Source organism: Cervus elaphus, chromosome 5, assembly GCF_910594005.1.
Source record: "Cervus elaphus chromosome 5, mCerEla1.1, whole genome shotgun sequence".
NCBI lineage: Eukaryota > Metazoa > Chordata > Mammalia > Artiodactyla > Cervidae > Cervus > Cervus elaphus.
In genome coordinates this window covers 6,748,830-6,767,163 of record NC_057819.1, presented here as the reverse complement: position 1 = coordinate 6,767,163, position 18,334 = coordinate 6,748,830, and the positions used below count along the sequence as shown (strand labels likewise).

The 18,334-nt window shown below is 46.5% G+C and overlaps 1 protein-coding gene across 6 annotated transcripts in view; it reads right to left on the bottom strand.

Annotated features, from left to right (window-relative positions):
* Positions 1-18,334, bottom strand: part of TFIP11 (tuftelin interacting protein 11) — a 25,223-nt gene extending 6,889 nt beyond the window's left edge. Inside the window, exons 1-4 of one of the 6 annotated variants that reach the window (XM_043901478.1) lie at positions 17,651-18,334; positions 7,258-7,475; positions 1,392-1,545; positions 947-1,103 (exon numbers count right to left, since the gene is read on the bottom strand). In XM_043901478.1, the coding sequence (XP_043757413.1) occupies positions 947-1,103; positions 1,392-1,545; positions 7,258-7,466 (520 nt within the window). In that variant the 5' untranslated portion in view covers positions 7,467-7,475; positions 17,651-18,334. Of the gene's footprint in view, positions 1-946; positions 1,104-1,391; positions 1,546-7,257; positions 7,476-7,535; positions 7,546-9,058; positions 9,304-9,339; positions 10,023-10,072; positions 10,088-14,564; positions 14,590-17,650 lie in introns of those variants that run through there. The other 5 variants (XM_043901481.1, XM_043901480.1, XM_043901476.1 and 2 more) reach the window with 5 other exon arrangements.

Genomic DNA, 18,334 nt, shown 5'->3' with positions numbered 1-18,334 from the left:
TATGTTGTATATATATGTATTACACACATGCTTCCCTGGTGGCTCAGCTGGGAAAGAATCTGCCTGCAGTGCAGGAGACCAGGGTTCGATCCCTGAGTCGGGAAGATCCCCTGGAGAAGGAAACGGCAACCCACTCCAGTATTATTGCCTGGAGAATTCCACGGACAGAGGAGCCTGGTGGGTATAGTCCATGGGGTCACAAGAGTTGGACACAACTGAGCGACTATCACTCATCACTCATACGTATTACATTCATATAAAATTTCATATTGATAGTTCCCATCGCCTACGCTTGCTTTGCTCTATACTATGTTTGTGCCTTGGAAATAAATGCATTTTTCTTTTTAAAAAGTTTACAAACAGAACTACAGCATTTCAGTGAAGAACTGCCCCACCACACCCTTGCCAGCTGGTACTGTTGAGCTCCCAAATTAGAACAGCCTTCACTCTCACCCCAGGCCACCTTTTCTATCTTCACTCAAGTCCATGGCTTTTTCATGCAGCTAAGTTATCTTGCCCCTTTGTGAGCAGAGCCCAGGGACAGTAACATGAACAAGGATAGTGGGCCGTGATGTGGAGACAGCTTCCAGAATAAGGAAGCTGTGGGGGCTGACCAGGGCAGGAGCTGTCAGCTAACCCAATCCTTGCCAATTTCCTAAACCATAGCTTATCTACGACCTAGGAGAAACTGTCGATTTTTAAATACTGGCAACTGATCTGACTTTTTAGAAACACTGGGCAGGCCAGAAAGCAGCTTGTTTTCAGCCCATCAGGCTGTATTAACCCTGACCTCTCCCTCAAGCTGAAGTACGGCGTTTTATGTAACTGGAGTTTTGATAAAGCTCGGAGCTTGGACACGCTGGCAGAGAAGCAACAAAGAAGAGGACAGGCAGACCACGCCCCTCCCTGCCCGCCCAGTCTGAGCCCCCGGGGCAGTCCACCACACCTTGAGCATTCTTCCCCAAGCCCCTTCCAGGGACGTAGCCCATTTTCTGAAGAAGCTTCTGTCCGATTCCTTTTGTGTGTCTTTCCCAGCTGCCGAAATCCATGAAAGACTTGGTTCCTCCTGCAAAACCTTTCTGGCTGGGCTTAAAATTGCCACCCTGAAAACAAAGAAGGAAAAACCTAAGCAAGCAAGCATGGCTGATGGGACGATGGCCGGGCAGCCACAGAGCACTGTGAGAAGTATCCTACAAACCACACGGACACCAGTGATGTCTCAGGACAGAGCAAAGACGGCCTGGCACAGCCTCCCCTCGGGGAAACCTGCTCCCACAGGGAGACCCACACAACCGGCCTCCAGCAGAAAGCCCCCATCCCAGCAGATGCCAGAGCCACAGCAACCTACTGGGGACATTAATAAGGTCACAGCCCTTCAATAAAGAGGCTACCGTTTTTAACTTCTTTGGTCCGAAATCTTTAGGAAATTCATCCTGCTTCACGGGTTTCTCTTCATCGTCGGAGTCCTCCAGCTCCGCCTCCTCTGCTGCCCCTTTCTTGAGCCCCGCGCTGATGAAGTTGACAGGTGCCGAGTAGTCACGGGCCCTGCAGGCAAACACAAGGTCCAGGGGGTCTGTAAGAACTCTCTCAGGCCAACGTCACTGGCCTGAGAGAGCCTCAGAGTGGACCTCGTGGGATCCATTTTAAAAGGGCAACGCTGACTCCTATCGTCAGTGCCCCAGATCCGACTCCCCTGTAACCACATCTGACACTTTGACCTGACGTGTCAACTCTGTGACTTCAGACTAACCAATGACAGCGTAGAGTTGACTAAAAATTCTAAGTATGATGTGACTGTCCACTTTTCCTTTAATACATTACAATAACTTGAGGACTTTCCTGGTGGTCCAGTGGTTAAGAATCTGCCTGCCCACACAGGGGACACAGGTTCAGTCTCCAGTCTGGGAAGATCCCACATGCCATGGACAACTAAGCCCACGCGCCTTTGAGCCCATGCTCTGCAACTAAAGAAGCCACAGCAATGAGAAGCCCACGCACCACGACTAGACAGCAGCCCCCATCTCAGTTAGCGAAAACCTGCGCAACAAAGACCCAGTGTGGCTAGAAGTTAATTAATACTTAAAAAAGATAACTTGGTAAATTCAGTTAAGGCAGGAAAGGTTTAAGAAATAAAGCCTGTTAATATTACTAGTAAAATGGAGGAACACATTCAAACATCAGTAATCATAATTACTGATGATAATAAGACTTCCTTGGTGGCTCAAATGATAATAAAAGTAAATTGGAAGTTGTCAAACAGGAGATAGCAAGAGTGAACATTGAAATTTCTGGAATCGATGAACTAAAATGGATGGGAATGGGTGTATTTAATTCAGATGACTATTATATCTACTACTGTGGGCAAGAATCCTTGAAAAGAAATGAAGTAGCCCTCATACTCGACAGAAGAGTCCGAAATGCAGTACTTGGATGCAACCTCTAAAATGACAGAATGATCTCTGTTCGTTTCCAAGGCAAACAATTCAATATCACAGTAATCCAAGTCTATGCCCCAACCAGTAAGGCTGAAGAAGCTGAAGTTCAACACTTCTATGATGACCTATAAGACCTTCCAGAACTAACACCAAAAAAAGATGTCCTTTTCATCACAGGGGACTGGAATGTAAAAGTAGGAAGACAAGAGACACCCAGAGTAGCAGCCAAGTTTGACTTTGGAGTACAAAAGGGAACAGGGAAAGGCTAACAGAGTTCTGCCAAGAGAACGCACTGGTCATAGCAAACACCCGTTTTCAACAACACAAGAGAAGACTCTACACATGGACATCACCAGATGGTCAAAGCCAAAATCAGATGTATTATATTCTTTGCAGCTGAAGATGGAGAAGCTGTATACAGTCAGCAAAAACAAGACTGGGAGCTGACTGTGGCTCAGACCATGAACACTTTGTTACAAAACTCAGACTTAAATCGAAGAAAGTAGGGAAAACCATGTGGTATGACCTAAATCAAAGCCCTTAACAATTATACAGTGGAAGTGACAAACAGATTCAAGGAATTAGATCTGACATCTAATCGCCATAGATCTAATTAGATCTATTAGATCTCCATAGCCCCAAAAACTATGGATGGAGGTTCCTAACACTGAACAGGAGGCAGTAATCAAAACCATCCCCAAGAAAAAGAAATGCAAAAAGGCAAAATGGCTGTCTGAGGAGGCCTTACAAATAGCTGTGAAGAGAGAAGTGAAAGGCAAAGGAGAAAAGGAAAGATACACCCATTTGAATGCAGAGTTATAAAGAACAGCAAGGAGAGATAAGAAAGTCTACCTAAGTGATCAAGTCAAAGAAATAGAGGAAAACAACAGAATGGGAAAGACTAGAGATATCTTCAAGAAAATCAGAGACACTAAGGGAACATTTCACACAAAGATGGGCACAATAAAGGACAGAAATGGTATGGACCTAACAGAAGAAGAGGTGACAAGAATACACAGAAGAACTATAGAAAAAAGATCTTCATGACCCAGATAATCCCAATGGTGTGACCACTCACCTAGAGCCAGACATCCTGGAATGGGAAGTCAAGTGGGCCTTAGGAGCCATCACTACAAACAAAGCTAGTGGGGGTGATGGAATTCCAACTGAGTTATTTCAAATCCTGAAAGATGATGCTGTGAAAGTGCTGCACTCAATATGCCAACAAATTTGGAAAACTCAGCAGTGACCATGGGACTATTCCTAGAAAAGGTCAATTTTCATTCCAATCCCAAAGAAAGGCAATGCCAAAGAATGCTCAAACTGCCACACAAATGCCCTCATTTCACATGATAGCAAAGTAATGTTCAAAATTCTCCAAGCTAGGCTTCAACAATACATGAACCGAGAACTTCCAGATGTTCAACCTGGATTTAGAAAAGGCAGAGGAACCAGCGATCAAATTGCCAACATCCACTGGATCATCAAAAAAGCGAGAGAATTCCAGAAAAAACACCTACTTCTGCTTTACTGATTTTGCTAAATCCTTTGTTGTGGATTACAACAAACTGTGGAAAATTCTTAAGAGATAGGAATACCAGACTACCAACCTGTCTCCTGAGAAATCTGTATGCAGGTCAAGAAGCAACAGTTAGAACTGGACATGGAACAATGGACTGGTTCCAAACTGGGAGAGAAGTACGTCAAGGCTGTATATTGTCACCCTGCTTATTTAATTTATGTGCAGAGTACATCATAGGCAATGCCAGGCTGAATGAAGCACAAGGTGGAATCAAGATTGCTGGGAGAAATATCAACAACCTCAGATATGCAGTTGACACCACCCTTATGGCAAAGAGTGAGTAAGAACTAACGAGCCTCTTGATGAAGGTGAAAGAGGAGATTGAAAAAGCTGGCTTAAAACTCCAGCTTCAAAGCTTAAAACTCAACATTCAACTCTTAAGAGTAATGGAAATAAAAACAAAAATAAACAAAGGGGACCCAATTAATCTCAAAAGCTTTTGCACAGCAAAGAAAATATAAACAAAATGAAAAGGCAACTCACAAACTGGGAGAAAATATTTGCAAAAGATGCGACCAACAAGGGATTAATTTCCAAAATCTACAAATAGCTCAGGCAGCTCAATATTTAAAAAAAAAAAACCAATCAAAAAATGGGCAGGAGCCCTAAATAGACATTTCTCCAAAGACACACAGCTGGCCAAAAGGCAACTGAAAAGATGCCCAACATTGCTAATTATTAGAGAAATGCAAATCAAAACTTCAATAAGATATCACCTCACACCAATCAGAATGACCATCATCAAAAAAGCTACAAACAACAAATGCTAGAGGGTGTGGAGAAAAGGGGAACCCTCCTACAACTGTTGGTGGGAATGTTAACTGGTGCCGCCACTATGGAGAACAGTGTGAGGTGCCTTAAAAGACTAAAAGCAGAGCCATCATATGATCCAGCAATACCACGCCTGGGTATATACCCATGGGAAACCACAATTCAAAAAGATACGTGCACCCCGGGACCTCCCGGATGGTCCCGTGGTTAAGAATCAGCCTTGTGATGCAGGGGACACAGGTCTGATCCCCAGTTGGGGAAACTTAAATCCCATAAGATGCAGGCAAGTCAGTCCTCACACCACAGCTACTGAGCTCAAGAGCCGCAACGAAGACCCAAGGAAGCCAAATAAACACTGAAAAAGAAAAAGGTGCACGCACCCCAATACCCACTGCAGCACCATTTACAACAGCCAGGGCATGGAAGCAACCTTAATGTCCATCAACAGATGAGTGGATAGAGATGTGGTATAATCATGTATGTGATGGAATATTACTTGGTCATTAAAAATAATGAACAAATGCCACTTGCAGCAACATATACTGACCTAGATTACATTACTAAGGGAACTATGACACAGCAAGACAAATATATGACATCACTTATCTGTGGAATCTAATTTTAAAAATGACACAAATGAACTTGTTTCCAAGACAGACTCACAGATCTTGAAATCAAACTTACGGCTGCCAAAGGGAAAATGTGGGAGGAAGGATAAATTAAGAGATTAGGGTTAACATACACACACACACACGTATAAAACAGAGGATTGACTGTGTAGCACAGAGAACTCTACTCAATACTGTGTAGCAACCTATATAGGAAAGGTATCTGAAAAAGAGCGTCTCTCCATGTATTCATATGTATATAAATATACACATATATATGTATATAAATATATATATATAAATACATAACTGATTCACTTTGCTCTACACATGAAACTAACACAATATTTTAAGTTAACAATACTCCCCCACACCCCCCCCAAAAAAAATTTGTTTTAGACACTATTTCAAGTACAAAAATCAAATAAGAAAAGACATTTTCATAAGTCAAAATCATAAATAAATAAAATACATTTAAGGGCAATTATATGAATGGCAAGTATGTCAGCAATTTTATCAGATTCTTAGAAAAGCTCGTGCTCATTAAATGTATTTATGAAAACTAAAATACCTAAGAAATGAACTCTGTGAGATGGAAAGTACTGATTTTATCTGACTGCCTCAAGAACGGTACTGACAGTAAGTTCTTAATCACAGCTCCCCTTTGTATAAACTGGAGCTGATAGCTCTGTATTCTGTGGTTAAAAGAAGAGTGAAAAGAGTCCAATGAAAAAGCCCAGGAATACTGCAAAATAAAGTGATGCTTTCTAAAATGACTAACCAAGTAAATAAACATCCCTGTGGCAATAAGATCCACAGAGGAATTTTTCCCTAAGAGATGCCATATAAGAGCCCAACTCCAGAGTCAGACAGACCCCGATTCTCACAGCTTAGCCACGTGGCTCAGCTGCTGTTTCTTAATCTGTAAAACGGGATGATAATACTGATGCCTTTCTCATAAGGTCAGTGAGACCGGGCCTGTGAGGAGCCCGTAGGTTCTGGCTGCTGTTACTATCCTACGATCATACACTCCTGCCTTGTGATCTAGTCATCATCCACTGTTAACATTTCTTGCCAGATGAAAAGAGGCTGAACTGATCTCTGCTCTTTCTCCCTGTCTCCTTTGTGAAAAATGTATGGTCTCAATGGGCTGGAGATTCCAGGCTTCAGGTGGGGACACGGAGACAAACCTCAGTCTGCTACACGCTGCAGCCCCCCCACATGACTTCACACCAAGGAGGAGGAGGCTTTCAGCCTGAACCCCCAGCCCCTGGCCGCCTTCCCGGCCCAGTCTCCACCACCTCTTCGCAGACCACCGCCCAGGCCTCCTCACAGAGCCCCCCTTCCACTCTGGCTTCACAGGGCCTTCTCTGCACACACTCCTCCCACCACATCTTCCCGCTCTGCACAGACCCAGTCTCCTCCTCACCTTCTCCCCCATCTCCCCACAAGACCACTCACATCCTCTTGGACGCCCTGCTCTTCCCATCAAGGGCCTCTGCTTCCGTGTGTCCCCGACCAATCTTCCCTGACCTCTCAGAACAGGTCACACACCAGAAAAAGTACTCCCCCTCTGGTCCTACATCAGTTACAAACTTCCGTTTGTGAGCCTGCCTCCATCCTCAAGCGTCTGGGCTCCTGGGAGGGAAGGACGGGGGCTGCGGCACAAAGCTGGAGACACAGAATCGCTCACTCCACACTAACTGATGACCGGTCAGTGAGACCGCAGCGCTCTGTCCGGAGGAGGAACTGGGCTCCCTGGCTGAGGTCACAGCTCAGGGGCTCGGGGAAGCCAGGAGAGAAGCATACTTGGCGGGGTAGCTCCCCAATGCCTGGGGAAAGCGGTCCACGCCAGCCATACCGTTTGCCTCCAAAGCTGGGCCTCTCCTCGTCCGAGTCTCGCTCTGCCCACACTCCGTAGGTGGCCTCTTCCTTGGTCTGCCAGTGGCGCTGCCGGTTGGGGTTGAATTCATTCTGGAGATCCCAGTCGGTGATCTCAAAGTTCTCCCGCTCATCCTCGTCATCATCCATGTGGCCTTCCCCGTCCCGGTACAAGTGGGACAGCGACATGGCCTGTCACTGAAGGGAGGAAGAGAAAAGGCACGGTCTGTGACAAGTCCTTGGAAAAGGCAATGGCACCCCACTCCAGTACTCTTGCCTGGAAAATCCCATGGACGGAGGAGCCTGGTAGGCTGCAGTCCATGGGGTCGCGAAGAGTCGGACATGACTGAGCGACTTCACTTTCACTTTTCACTTTTATGCATTGGAGAAGGAAATGGCAGCCCACTCCAGTGTTCTTGCCTGGAGAATCCCAGGGATGGGGTCGCACAGAGTCGGACATGACTGAAGTGACTTAGCAGTAGCAGTGACAAGTCCTGGGGGCAGCAGCAGAAGGCTGCCCTGTCAGCTGCTACTCCCTGCTGCCCCCACAACTTCCTCCAAACGAAAATTCACTACAGTCACTGTTACAACTCAATAAAGCAGACACTAAAAACATATTTTAGAAAACAGGTAGTAAAAAAACAATAAAAAAGACCAGTCTCAACAGTCCATGTGGTTAAGCACGTATTTCCTTCTCAATGTTGTCAAACGTCAACCACACACACATACACAAAAACCACGGAAAAACAACTTAAGGATGTTATTCTACGTGTTATTGCCTCACAAATGAGGCAAACATCTTCCTGGACATTATTTTTTTCTATTGCTGAGTGAAGAATTTCATCTGGACTTATAACAGTTGAACAAAGTGATTTCTTTTTTTTAGAAAACATTTAAATATGACCCTCAGGTTTTCCTCTCCAGACAGGAACCCCTTTTGAGGTGCTAGAAGGCAGTAGTGATTATGAACAGGACCTTAAAACAGCACACATCTGTGAACCGGAATGCAGCAATCAACTCAGGGTAGCTGGGTGATGAGATTCAGCTGTCTCTTAAGTGGATTAACTACAGTACCAACTTTAGAGAAGGCTTGTGAGGCAGAATCAATGAGATGGTTCTTTCAAAACACTTAGCTCACAGTAAGTGCTTGTTACTCTAGTCCCACGATTAGGTCTATGGCCCCAACTATTACTGGATTAGCACGGAGCAAAGTGATTGTGAAAGCAGATGCTGAAATCACACAGCCTTAGTTCAAATCCCCACTCTACCAGGTACTCAGCGTACGAATATTAAACGCAGACCAAGTGCCAAGCATGGAACACCACAAGGCAATACACTGAATGCATGACAGCGCTGTGACCTCCGTCTAGCAGTTGCCAAAAGCAGGGACAGCTAACTCGTTACTTCTAAGGCGGGGTCAAACTCTGGTCAGCTCTGTGGGAAAGTTTTCCCTACTTACTCAACTCAACCCACTGGTGCAATGGTTGGGTCCTGCCAGTCCCAACCTCATGCAGGCGCGAAAAGGGGTGAAATACGCTCAGAGGTGGCGGGAGGTCCCAGATACATGGGAATCGCCGATCACCGCTGCCTCCTTGGGCACAGGGCAGGGTAAAAAGCACGGAGCTGTCACGAGTTACAGAGACCCCAGGAGGTGCTAAGACCTTGCTGGACGCCTCACGCCGATAATCTAATACAGGCATCAAGACACCTCTACGAGGGAGGTACTGCTAGCGCCGTCGAACTTCAGATTTCAGTAGAACGAGGCTGAGAAATTAACTTGCCCTCGGTTCCACGGCTGGTGAGGCTCGAAACCAGGTGGGACTGCAGCCAGGGCTCGGCGTATCCCTGCCGCGCCGTCCAGGGCCCGCGGTGGAGGTTCGGTGTCCAATTCGGCCCGGAGACCCCGAGCTGCTCCGCCCCCTCCCCGCTGCGGCCGAGCTGTCTGCCAAAGGGGAGAGCGACCGGCGAGGCCGAGCCCCGCTTCCGCGCGCCGGAGCCCCCTCTCCTACTGGCGCGGACTCCCCCCGCGTCCCCTGTCCGTCTACTCCCCGGCGCAGCTTACCTCTCTCCAGCTCTGCCGACCAAACGCAGCGGCCCGCTCGGTGCGAGAAACTCGCCACTAGGGCGCCGGAACTCGGATGCGGCGCGCCAGAAATGACATCACGTCAGCGGATATAACGCGTCGTTACCATGGCAGTGGTGGGACGCTAGGGTGGCTTTGGATTAAGAGCATCTGAGCTATTGATACGGTGAAGGTTTTTGCGGTCGAGAACGGCTGAGGGCTGGGTTTTTTTGTTTGTTATTGTTGTTTTTTGTCGCGCCCACTTCGTGGTGACGCCCGCCTCTGACGACTGGTACGGACGTCGCCGAGCCACCCTGGCCGAGGGAGACCTTTGTCAGCCTGAGAGTCTAAATCTGCAAAATGCGGATATAAGACTAGCTCCTGGGAGAGTTGTGCGTGAGACATTTGCGGTGGGGTGGGACGGGACATGACATTCAAATAGGAATATAGAAGGTCATATATAGACTGTCTCCTGGATCTTCGGGTCTCTCAGTATAAGCACCGTCGTGGCCCAGAGCGGTTGTCTTATACGGGAGTTTGATTAAGTGAAGGATTAAATGGGCAAACTCTAGAACTCCCAAGTATTCTGCCAGGCAATCTCTGCATTCTCTTCCATTCCAACAGGTTGGTAAATAAATCCGTTCACTGATCTAATAAAAATGTCCCCAGTGCCTACAATGTGCTAGGTTCCGGGGATCAAAGGAACTGACAAGCAGGGACACTCCTAGAGAACCCCTCACCAGCTCTGGACTCCGCGTCAGCACACAGGCGCTAGAGTTCCAATCTCAGCTCCACCACTTCACAACGTGAACCCAGGCAAGGCATTGATTACCTTTCTTGAAGCAAAATGGTTGCGATAAAATAGGTAAGCAGTTAAAACTGTACCTGGTACATAACAGACGCTTAGGGAGTGTTAGCACCCTAATTAGGTTAATTTTACCTTTTATTTTCTCTCACTCTATCTGTATGATGAAAAGACCTAAGTTCAGTCCTGGCGACCCCATGGACTGCAGCACACCAGGCCTCTCTATCCAGTAAACTCCCCGAGTTTACTCAAACTCATTGAGTTGCTGATGCCATCCAACCATCTCATCCTCTGTCGTCCCCTTCTCCTCCTGCCTTCAATCTTTCCCAGCATCAGGGTCTTTTCCAATGAGTCAGTTCTTTGCATCAGGTGGCCCAAAGTATTGCAGTTTCAGCTTCAGCATCAGTCCTTCCAATGAATATTCAGGAGTGATTTCCTTTAGGACAGACTGGTTGGATCTCCTTGCTGTCCAAGAGACTCTCAAGATCTTCGCCAACACCACAGTTCAAAAGCATCAATTCTTCAGTGCTCAGCTTTCTTTATAGTCCAACTCTCACATCCATACACGACTACTAGAAAAACCATAGCTTTGGCTAGATGGGCCTTTGTTGGCAAAGTAATGTCTCTGCTTTTTAATATGCTGTCTAGGTTGGTCATAACTTTTCTCCTAAGGAGCAAGCATCTTTTAATATCATGGCTTCAGTCACCATAAGCTGTGATTTTGGAGCCCAAAAAAATAAAGTCTGTCACTGTTTCCACTGTTTCTCCATCTACTTGCCATGAAGTGATGGGACTGGATGCCATGATCTTAGTTTTCTGAATGTTGAGTTTTAAGCCAACTTTTTCACTCTCCTCTTTCACTTCAAGAGGCTCTTTGGTTCTTCTTCACTTTCTGCTATAAGGGAGGTGTCATCTTCATATCTGAGGTTGTTGATATTTCTCCCAGCAGATTCCAGCTTGTGCTTCATCCACCCCAGCATTTCTCATGATGTACTCTGCATATAAGTTAAATAAGCAGGGTGACAATATACAGCTTTGATGTACTCCTTTCCTGATTGGGAACCAGTCTCTTGTTCCATGTATAGGTCTAACTGTTTCTTCTTGACCTGCATATAGATTTCTCAGGAGGCAGGTCAGGTGATCTGGTATTCCCATCTCTTGAAGAATTTTCCACAGTTTGTTGTGACCCACACAGTTAAAGGCTTTGGCACAGTCAATAAAGCAGAAGTAGATATTTTTCTGGAACTCTTTTGCTTTTTCAATGATCCAACAGATGTTGGCCATTTGATCTCTGGTTCCTCTGCCTTTTCTAAACCCAGCTTGAACATCTGGAAGTTCACCGCTCACGTATTGTTGAAGCCTGGCTTGGAGAATTTTGAGCATTACTTTGCTGGCGTGTGAGATGAGTGCAATTGTGCAGTAGTTTGAACATTCTTTGGCATTGCCTTTCTTTGGGATTGGAATGAAAACCAACCTTTTCCAGTCCTGTGGTCACTGCTGAGTTTTCCAAATTTGTTAGCATATTGAGTACAGCTCTTTAACAGCATCAACTTTTAGGATTTGAAATAACTCAAATGGAATTCCATCACCTCCATTAGCTTTGTTCATAGTAATGCTTCCTAAGGCCCACTTGACTTCACATTCCAGAATGTCTGGCTCTAGGTGAGTGATCACACCATCGTGTTAATCTAGGTCATTAAGATCTTTTTTGTACAGTTCTTCTGTGTATTCTTGCCACCTCTTCTTAATATCTTCTGCTTCCGTTAGGTCCACACCATTTCTGTCCTTTATTGAGCCCATCTTTGCTTGAAATATTCCCTTGGTATCTCTAATTTTCTTGAAGGGATATCTAATCTTTCCCATTCTATTGTTTTCCTCTATTTCTTTGTACTGATCCCTGAGGAAGGCTTTCTTATCTCTCCTTGCTTTTCTTTGGAACTCTGCATTCAGATGGGTTTGTCTTTCCTTTTTTCCTTTGCGTTTCGCTTCTCTTCTTTCCATAGCTGTTTGTAAGGCCTCCTCAGACAGCCATTTTGCTTTTTTGCATTTCTTTTTCTTGGGGATGGCCTTGATCACTGTCTCCTGTAGAATGTCATAAACCTCCATCCATAATTCTTCAGGCACTCTATCAGATCTAATCCCTTGAATCTATTTGTCACTTCCACTGTATAATTGTAAGGGATTTGATTTAGGTCATACCTCAATGCTAGCGGTTTTCCCTACTTTATTCAATTTAAGTCTGAATTTGGCAATAAGGAATTCATGATCTGAGCCACAGTCAGCTCCCGGTCTTGTTTTTGCTGACTGTATAGAGCTTCTCCATCTTCAGCTGCAAAGAATATAATCCCTTGGATTTCGGTGTTGACCATCTGGTGATGTCCATGTGTAGAGTCTTCTCTTGTGTTGTTGGAAGAGGGTGTTTGCTATGACCAGTGCGTTCTCTTGGCAAAATTTTATTAGCCTCTGCCCTGCTTCATTCTGTACTCCCAAGGCCACATTTGCCTGTTACTCCAGGTGTTTCTTGACTTACTACTTTTGCATTTCAGTCCCCTATAATGAAAAGGACATCTTTTTGGGGTATTAGTTCTAGAAGGTCTTGTAGGTCTTCATAGAACCGTTCAACTTCAGCTTCGGCATTAGTGGTCAGGGCATAGACTTGGATTACTGTGATATTGAATGGTTTGCCTTGGAAACAAACAGAGATCATTCTGTTGTTTTTGAGATTGCATCCAAGTACTGTATTTAGGACTCTTTTGTTGACTATGATGGCTACTCCTTTTCTTCTAAGGGTTTCTTGCCCACAGTAGTAGATATAATGGTCATCTGGGTTAAATTCACCCATTCCAGTCCATTTTAGTTCGCTGATTCCTGAAATGTCAATGTTCACTCTTGCCATCTCCTGTTTGACCACTTCCAATTTGCCTCGATTCATGGACCTAACATTCCAGGTTCCTATGCAATATTGCTCTTTACAGCATCAGACCTTGCTTCTATCACCAGTCACATCCACAACTGGGTGGTGTTTTTGCTTTGGCTCCATCCCTTCATTCTTTCTGGAGTTATTTCTCCACTGATCTCCAGTAGCATATTGGGCACCTACAGACCTGGGGAGTTCATTTTTCAGTGTCCTATCTTTTTGCCATTTCATACTGTTTATGGTGTTGTCAAGGCAAGAATACTGAAGTGGTTTGCCATTCCCTTCTCCAGTAAAGACCCAAGAGGCATTGTTAATGTATACACAGAACAATGGCCTTAGAGTCAAAAGACGTGGGTCTGAATTCTGATGGTCCTGAATTAAACGAGAACCCACAGGAAGCCAATTACTTGGGCAAGGGGTCTGTGTCTCTGTATCCCCAATGACATGTCTTGTCCATGTGCCTGACAGATACTACATAGTATGCACTCAAGAAAGGATCTAGAAAGTGAGGTTTTAGTAGAGGAGAAGGCCAGAGGGAGCAAGTCTTAGAGACTGAAGGTCCACTATGGAGTATAGTGAGGGAAACACGGAGACAAGATAAAGCATTTTGAGCCGGGTCTGAAAACGTACTTGCTTCTGTTTATAGGTCAAAGCCAAAAATAAACTTAAGCCCAGCTTCTCTGTAGCCATGCCCATAGCTTTACAGCATGAAATGAATGTATGAATCTGTAGTTACTTTGATCTCAAGGGATTGAAGCTAGTTGATTTACTTCAACAAAAGGACCCTACCTCGTGGCTTCTGGAGAAGGAAACTTTGTGGATGGTCATTGGGTCAATTGAGAATACAGGCTCTGATCAAGTGATCAGAGTGTGTGTGTCCCTTAGAATGGGGCGAATGGAAATCTTCAGTAGGATGTCCTGAGAAGATCGAAGCATCAACCCTGTGATTTCTGCCAAGGTGTATAACCTCAGTGGACCCATGAGGATACGTAAGACAAACTCCGGTAAGGGGATTTGTATAAAACAACGGGTCTGGGGCTTCCCTGGTGGTCCAGTGGTAAAGCATCCGCCTGCCAATGCAGGAGACACTGGTTCGATCCCTGGTCCTGATCCAGGAAGATCCCCCATGTCGTGGAGCAACTAAGCCCTTGGCATCACAACTGCTCAGCCTGGGCTCTCGAGCCTGGGAGCCACAACCACTTAAGCCCAAGATCCCCAGAGCCTGTGCTCCAGAACAAGAGAAGACACGGAAAGCAGAAGCCAGCGCGCCTCAGAGTAGCCCCCACTCTCTACAACATGAGAAAAGCCCTTGCAGCAAAGACCCAGCACAGTCAAAAGTAAATAAATTTTTTATAAAAACTGGTCTGCAATCTCCAAAAGTGCCAAGGCAGTGGAAGGTAAAGAAAAACCCTAGAATGTTCCAGACCAAAGGAGACTGAAGAGACATGACAACTAAAGGCAACACGATTCTGAACTGGATCTTTTTGTGATAAAGGAAGTTACCGGGTCAGCTGTCAGAACCTCAGTGGGGTCTGAGGGTTCCACGGTGGTGATGTGTCCATGTTCATTTCTTGCTTGTGATGATTGTCCTGTGGTTACCGTGGAGAATGTCTTTGTTATCTGGACATACTAGAGTATTTAGGGAGTGATAGGACATCACGTAGGCAACTTATTCTCAAATGATGAAAAGAAAAAAAATGTTTTATCCCTGAATATTCATTGGAAGGACTGGTGCTGAAGCTCCAATATTTTGGCAACCTAATGGGAAGAGCCAACTCAAAGGAAAAGACCTTGATGCTGGGAAAGATGGAGGGCAGGAGAAGGGGGTGACAGAGGACGAGATGGTTGGATGGCATCATCGACTCAATGGACATGAGTCTGAGCAAAATCCGGGAGATGGTGAAGGACAGGGAAGCCTGGCGCGCTGCAGTCCATGGGGTCGTGAAGAGTCGGACACAACTGACTGACTGAACAACTATGCACTTAGAATTTTTTTTAAACTGAAGGTTCTGGAGTAAAACTTAAAGGACCCAAGTAATATCCACTTTGTTTCTTCTTAGACCTGGGTATGTTGTTTCACTTCTCTACACCTCAGTTTCCCATCTCTATTGGCATATTATTTTTGTTTGGCTGGATAGCAAGTGGGATCTTAGTTCCTTGACCAGGGATCGAACCCGCACCCACTGCAGTGTAAGCACAAAGTCTTAATCACTGGACAACCAGGGAAGTCCCTCCCATCTCTAAAATAGGGATAAAGCTAGTACTACTCTGAAAGGCGGTCCCAGGGCCAAAATAAAAAGCGGGAGAGAGCTAATTAATGCATGTAAAAAGCTCCTGGCTCAGTCAGATCTACTTTGATTTAGAAGACTCAGTCTCGTATCTCTGCACGGAAGGTCTCGAGCCTCAAGGACGAGTGGTTTTTCCAGATTTTTGGACTCAAGTGCACAGCCTTCGGAAAAGCCAGGAGGGAGGTGGCCAGAGGTTTAGTTTCAGGATTCCCAGACCCAGCCTGGTCTCCCAGAATTCCCCAGATAAAACCCTTCATTTGGGACCCAGGGGCATCCAGGCCCATGTCTAGATTCCCAATGAGGTGCTCAGACATGTAGCCTTCCCAGGAGGGGTTGCCAGGCAACAAGCTTCCTCAGCAGAAGCCTGGCAGGGCTTTCGGACACTCATTGGTCCATTTCTTCCCTTTTCACAGAAGAGGCGGCAGAGGAGGCCACGCCGCAGGGGAGGTACCAGGGTCACGCAGGGCGTTTAAGGGCGGTGCCACACGACTGCTTTCTCTGCCACACCATGCCTGCCCCAGCCCACATCAATTCTGTCCACTTACTTGAGCAAATAACAACAGAGTGACTCCTGTCTGTTCAGGGTCACAAAGAAAAAAAGGTCTGCATATGTCATCTCTTCAATTCCTCAACCTTCCACGGTAGTTTCTGTAATATTTCCCCGGGGTCCACACTCCTAATCACCTGCTTAGGCCCCTCACACCATTCAGCACTGTTTCTATATTGCCTTCAAAAGATTTGGTGGGGAAAAAAATCCTGAGTTACAACTTTAAATAGGTTGGTACCATAGAAACAATCTGTAAGCGGCATTTCAAAGATGATATATTTAAAGTCTAGCACAAGTACTTTTTCTGGGACACTGACATTCTACAGTGGCACATGGCTGAGTCTTAATTTGAGTTCTGCCACAAAAATATATATCATGTCCTGAGCTTGGCAGAACCGAAGACCCAGATGAGCTGAGACTAGCAAATATGGTTTCCTTTTAAGTGTTTCTTACAGATGGTTTCTCCCCTACTTATCTTTCAAGAATCTGTGAACACTGTCCTTAGATAGCTGAGAGGCGGTTCTGCAGGCCTGGGGCGTTCCTGTATAGCAAGCATCCTGAAAAGGTGATACAGGTGAGGTGAGGGGAAATGGCACCACACCAGCTCCAGTTACGTCCCTCAACTGTGTGGCACCTGCTGGCAGAGGTAGGGGGTGGAGGCAGCTGTCATGTGAGAAGTCCGGCTATTCTGAGACCGCCATGCCCCAAGGAAGCCCAGGCTGGCACGTGGAGAGGGCATCTGATAGTCACGCCTGCAGATGATCCAAACACCTGAGCCCAGGCACCAGGCTCTCGAATGCAGGAGCCTACAGTGGACCATCTGACTAGGGTGACAAGCCCCAGCCACCGTCGGGCTATGAGGACCACCGGGGTCGCTCTAGTTGACTCCCAGAACTGAGAGGTTGCACAAGGCATGGTTTTAAGTCCCGAAGCCGGGGGCCGGTTAGTCACACAGGGATGGATGGGTGGAACCATGAACGAGCCTGGATGCCTTCCGGGATGCTGACACTCCACAGCGGCACATGGCTTAGTGTTATTTTCGGTTTTTGTCACAACACGTATCGTGGCCTGAGCTTGCCGGAACGGAAGATCCAGACCAGCCTGAGATGAGCAAAAAGGAGCTGAGATCACGCCCCTCGAGGGTCATGAACTTCCTGCGTCCACAACTCCAGCAGCAGCCCATTCCACTGCTGTCTCAAGACCAGGAAGACCAGAAGCTTCCCTCTGCGAGCTCATCACTCACCAGGCAACACACCCACCTCACCCACCAACCCCTCCCAATAAACCCAGGAAGTTCTAACTTCCCCCTTTTACAGATGAAGAAACAGGGGCACAAGCCACATAGCTGGTACTCTGGCCTGACTCCAAAAAGCCATCCCCCACGCCACCGTGAGTCACTGCCTTCCCGAAGCCTCACTACCGTCATGGGAATGAAGGCAAGGGGGTGTGGGTAAAATATGTAACCCTTAAAGATAAGAAAGTATTCTAAGCCTGGCTGATCCCTAAGCATCTGGGGGGGATTGTCAAGCCAAGGACCAACTCAGCAGGTTTGGAGAGAGTTCCAGTGCTGCAGAAGACAAAGAAAGGAGGGGACCAGCTCCTGGGAGCTCGCCTCCTGATTGTCCTTTATTAAAAGGAGTGTCTTTGGATACCTAGGACCCCAGTCCACAGCAGGCCAGAGGAGGGTCATGCTGTTATCATTTGGCCTCTGGAAGGGCTGGAGACAAGAGTAACTAAGGTCAGTTGCCCCGTACCTTTGTGACTGACGCTCAGTAAAAAACAGCTGGCCACCAAGGTTCGGGTGAGCCTTCCTGGCCAGCAACACTTCACACATGCCATCACATATCCTTGGAGGGAGAAGTGAGCACGTTCATTACGACTCCATTAGGAGACGGCATCTGAGGGCTTGTGTGTAGGCTCTCCTGGACTCTGACCTCTGCGCCTTTTCCCCCTTTGCTGATTTTAGTTTTGAGTATTTATTTGGCCGTGTCGGGCCTTCATTGCAGAGTGCAGGATCTTTCATTGCAGTGCCAGGCTCTAGAGCATGCAGGCTCAGTAGGTGCTCTGAGATATGTGGGATCTTGAGTTCCGAGGGATCCACCCTGCCTTCCCTGCATCCCAAGGCGGATTCCTAACCACTGGACCACCAGGGAAGTCCCTCCCTTACTGACTTTAATCCACATCCTTTCACTGTAATAAACCGTTAACTGTGAGCCGACCAGGTTTGCTGAATTCCCTAAGTCCTTCTAGCCAACTGCGGAACCCGAGGGTGGCCCTGGGATCCCCGACACGGGAGTCCAGCTGTGCCCTTGCGTGGACCTATTCTCCAGCTTTTGTTCTTCATCAATGCACCTGACAAAAACTCAGAGGGGAAAAAAAATCTGTTCACTCTGTAAAGTAAGTGTTGAAGTCGCTCAGTCATGTCCGACTCTTTGCGA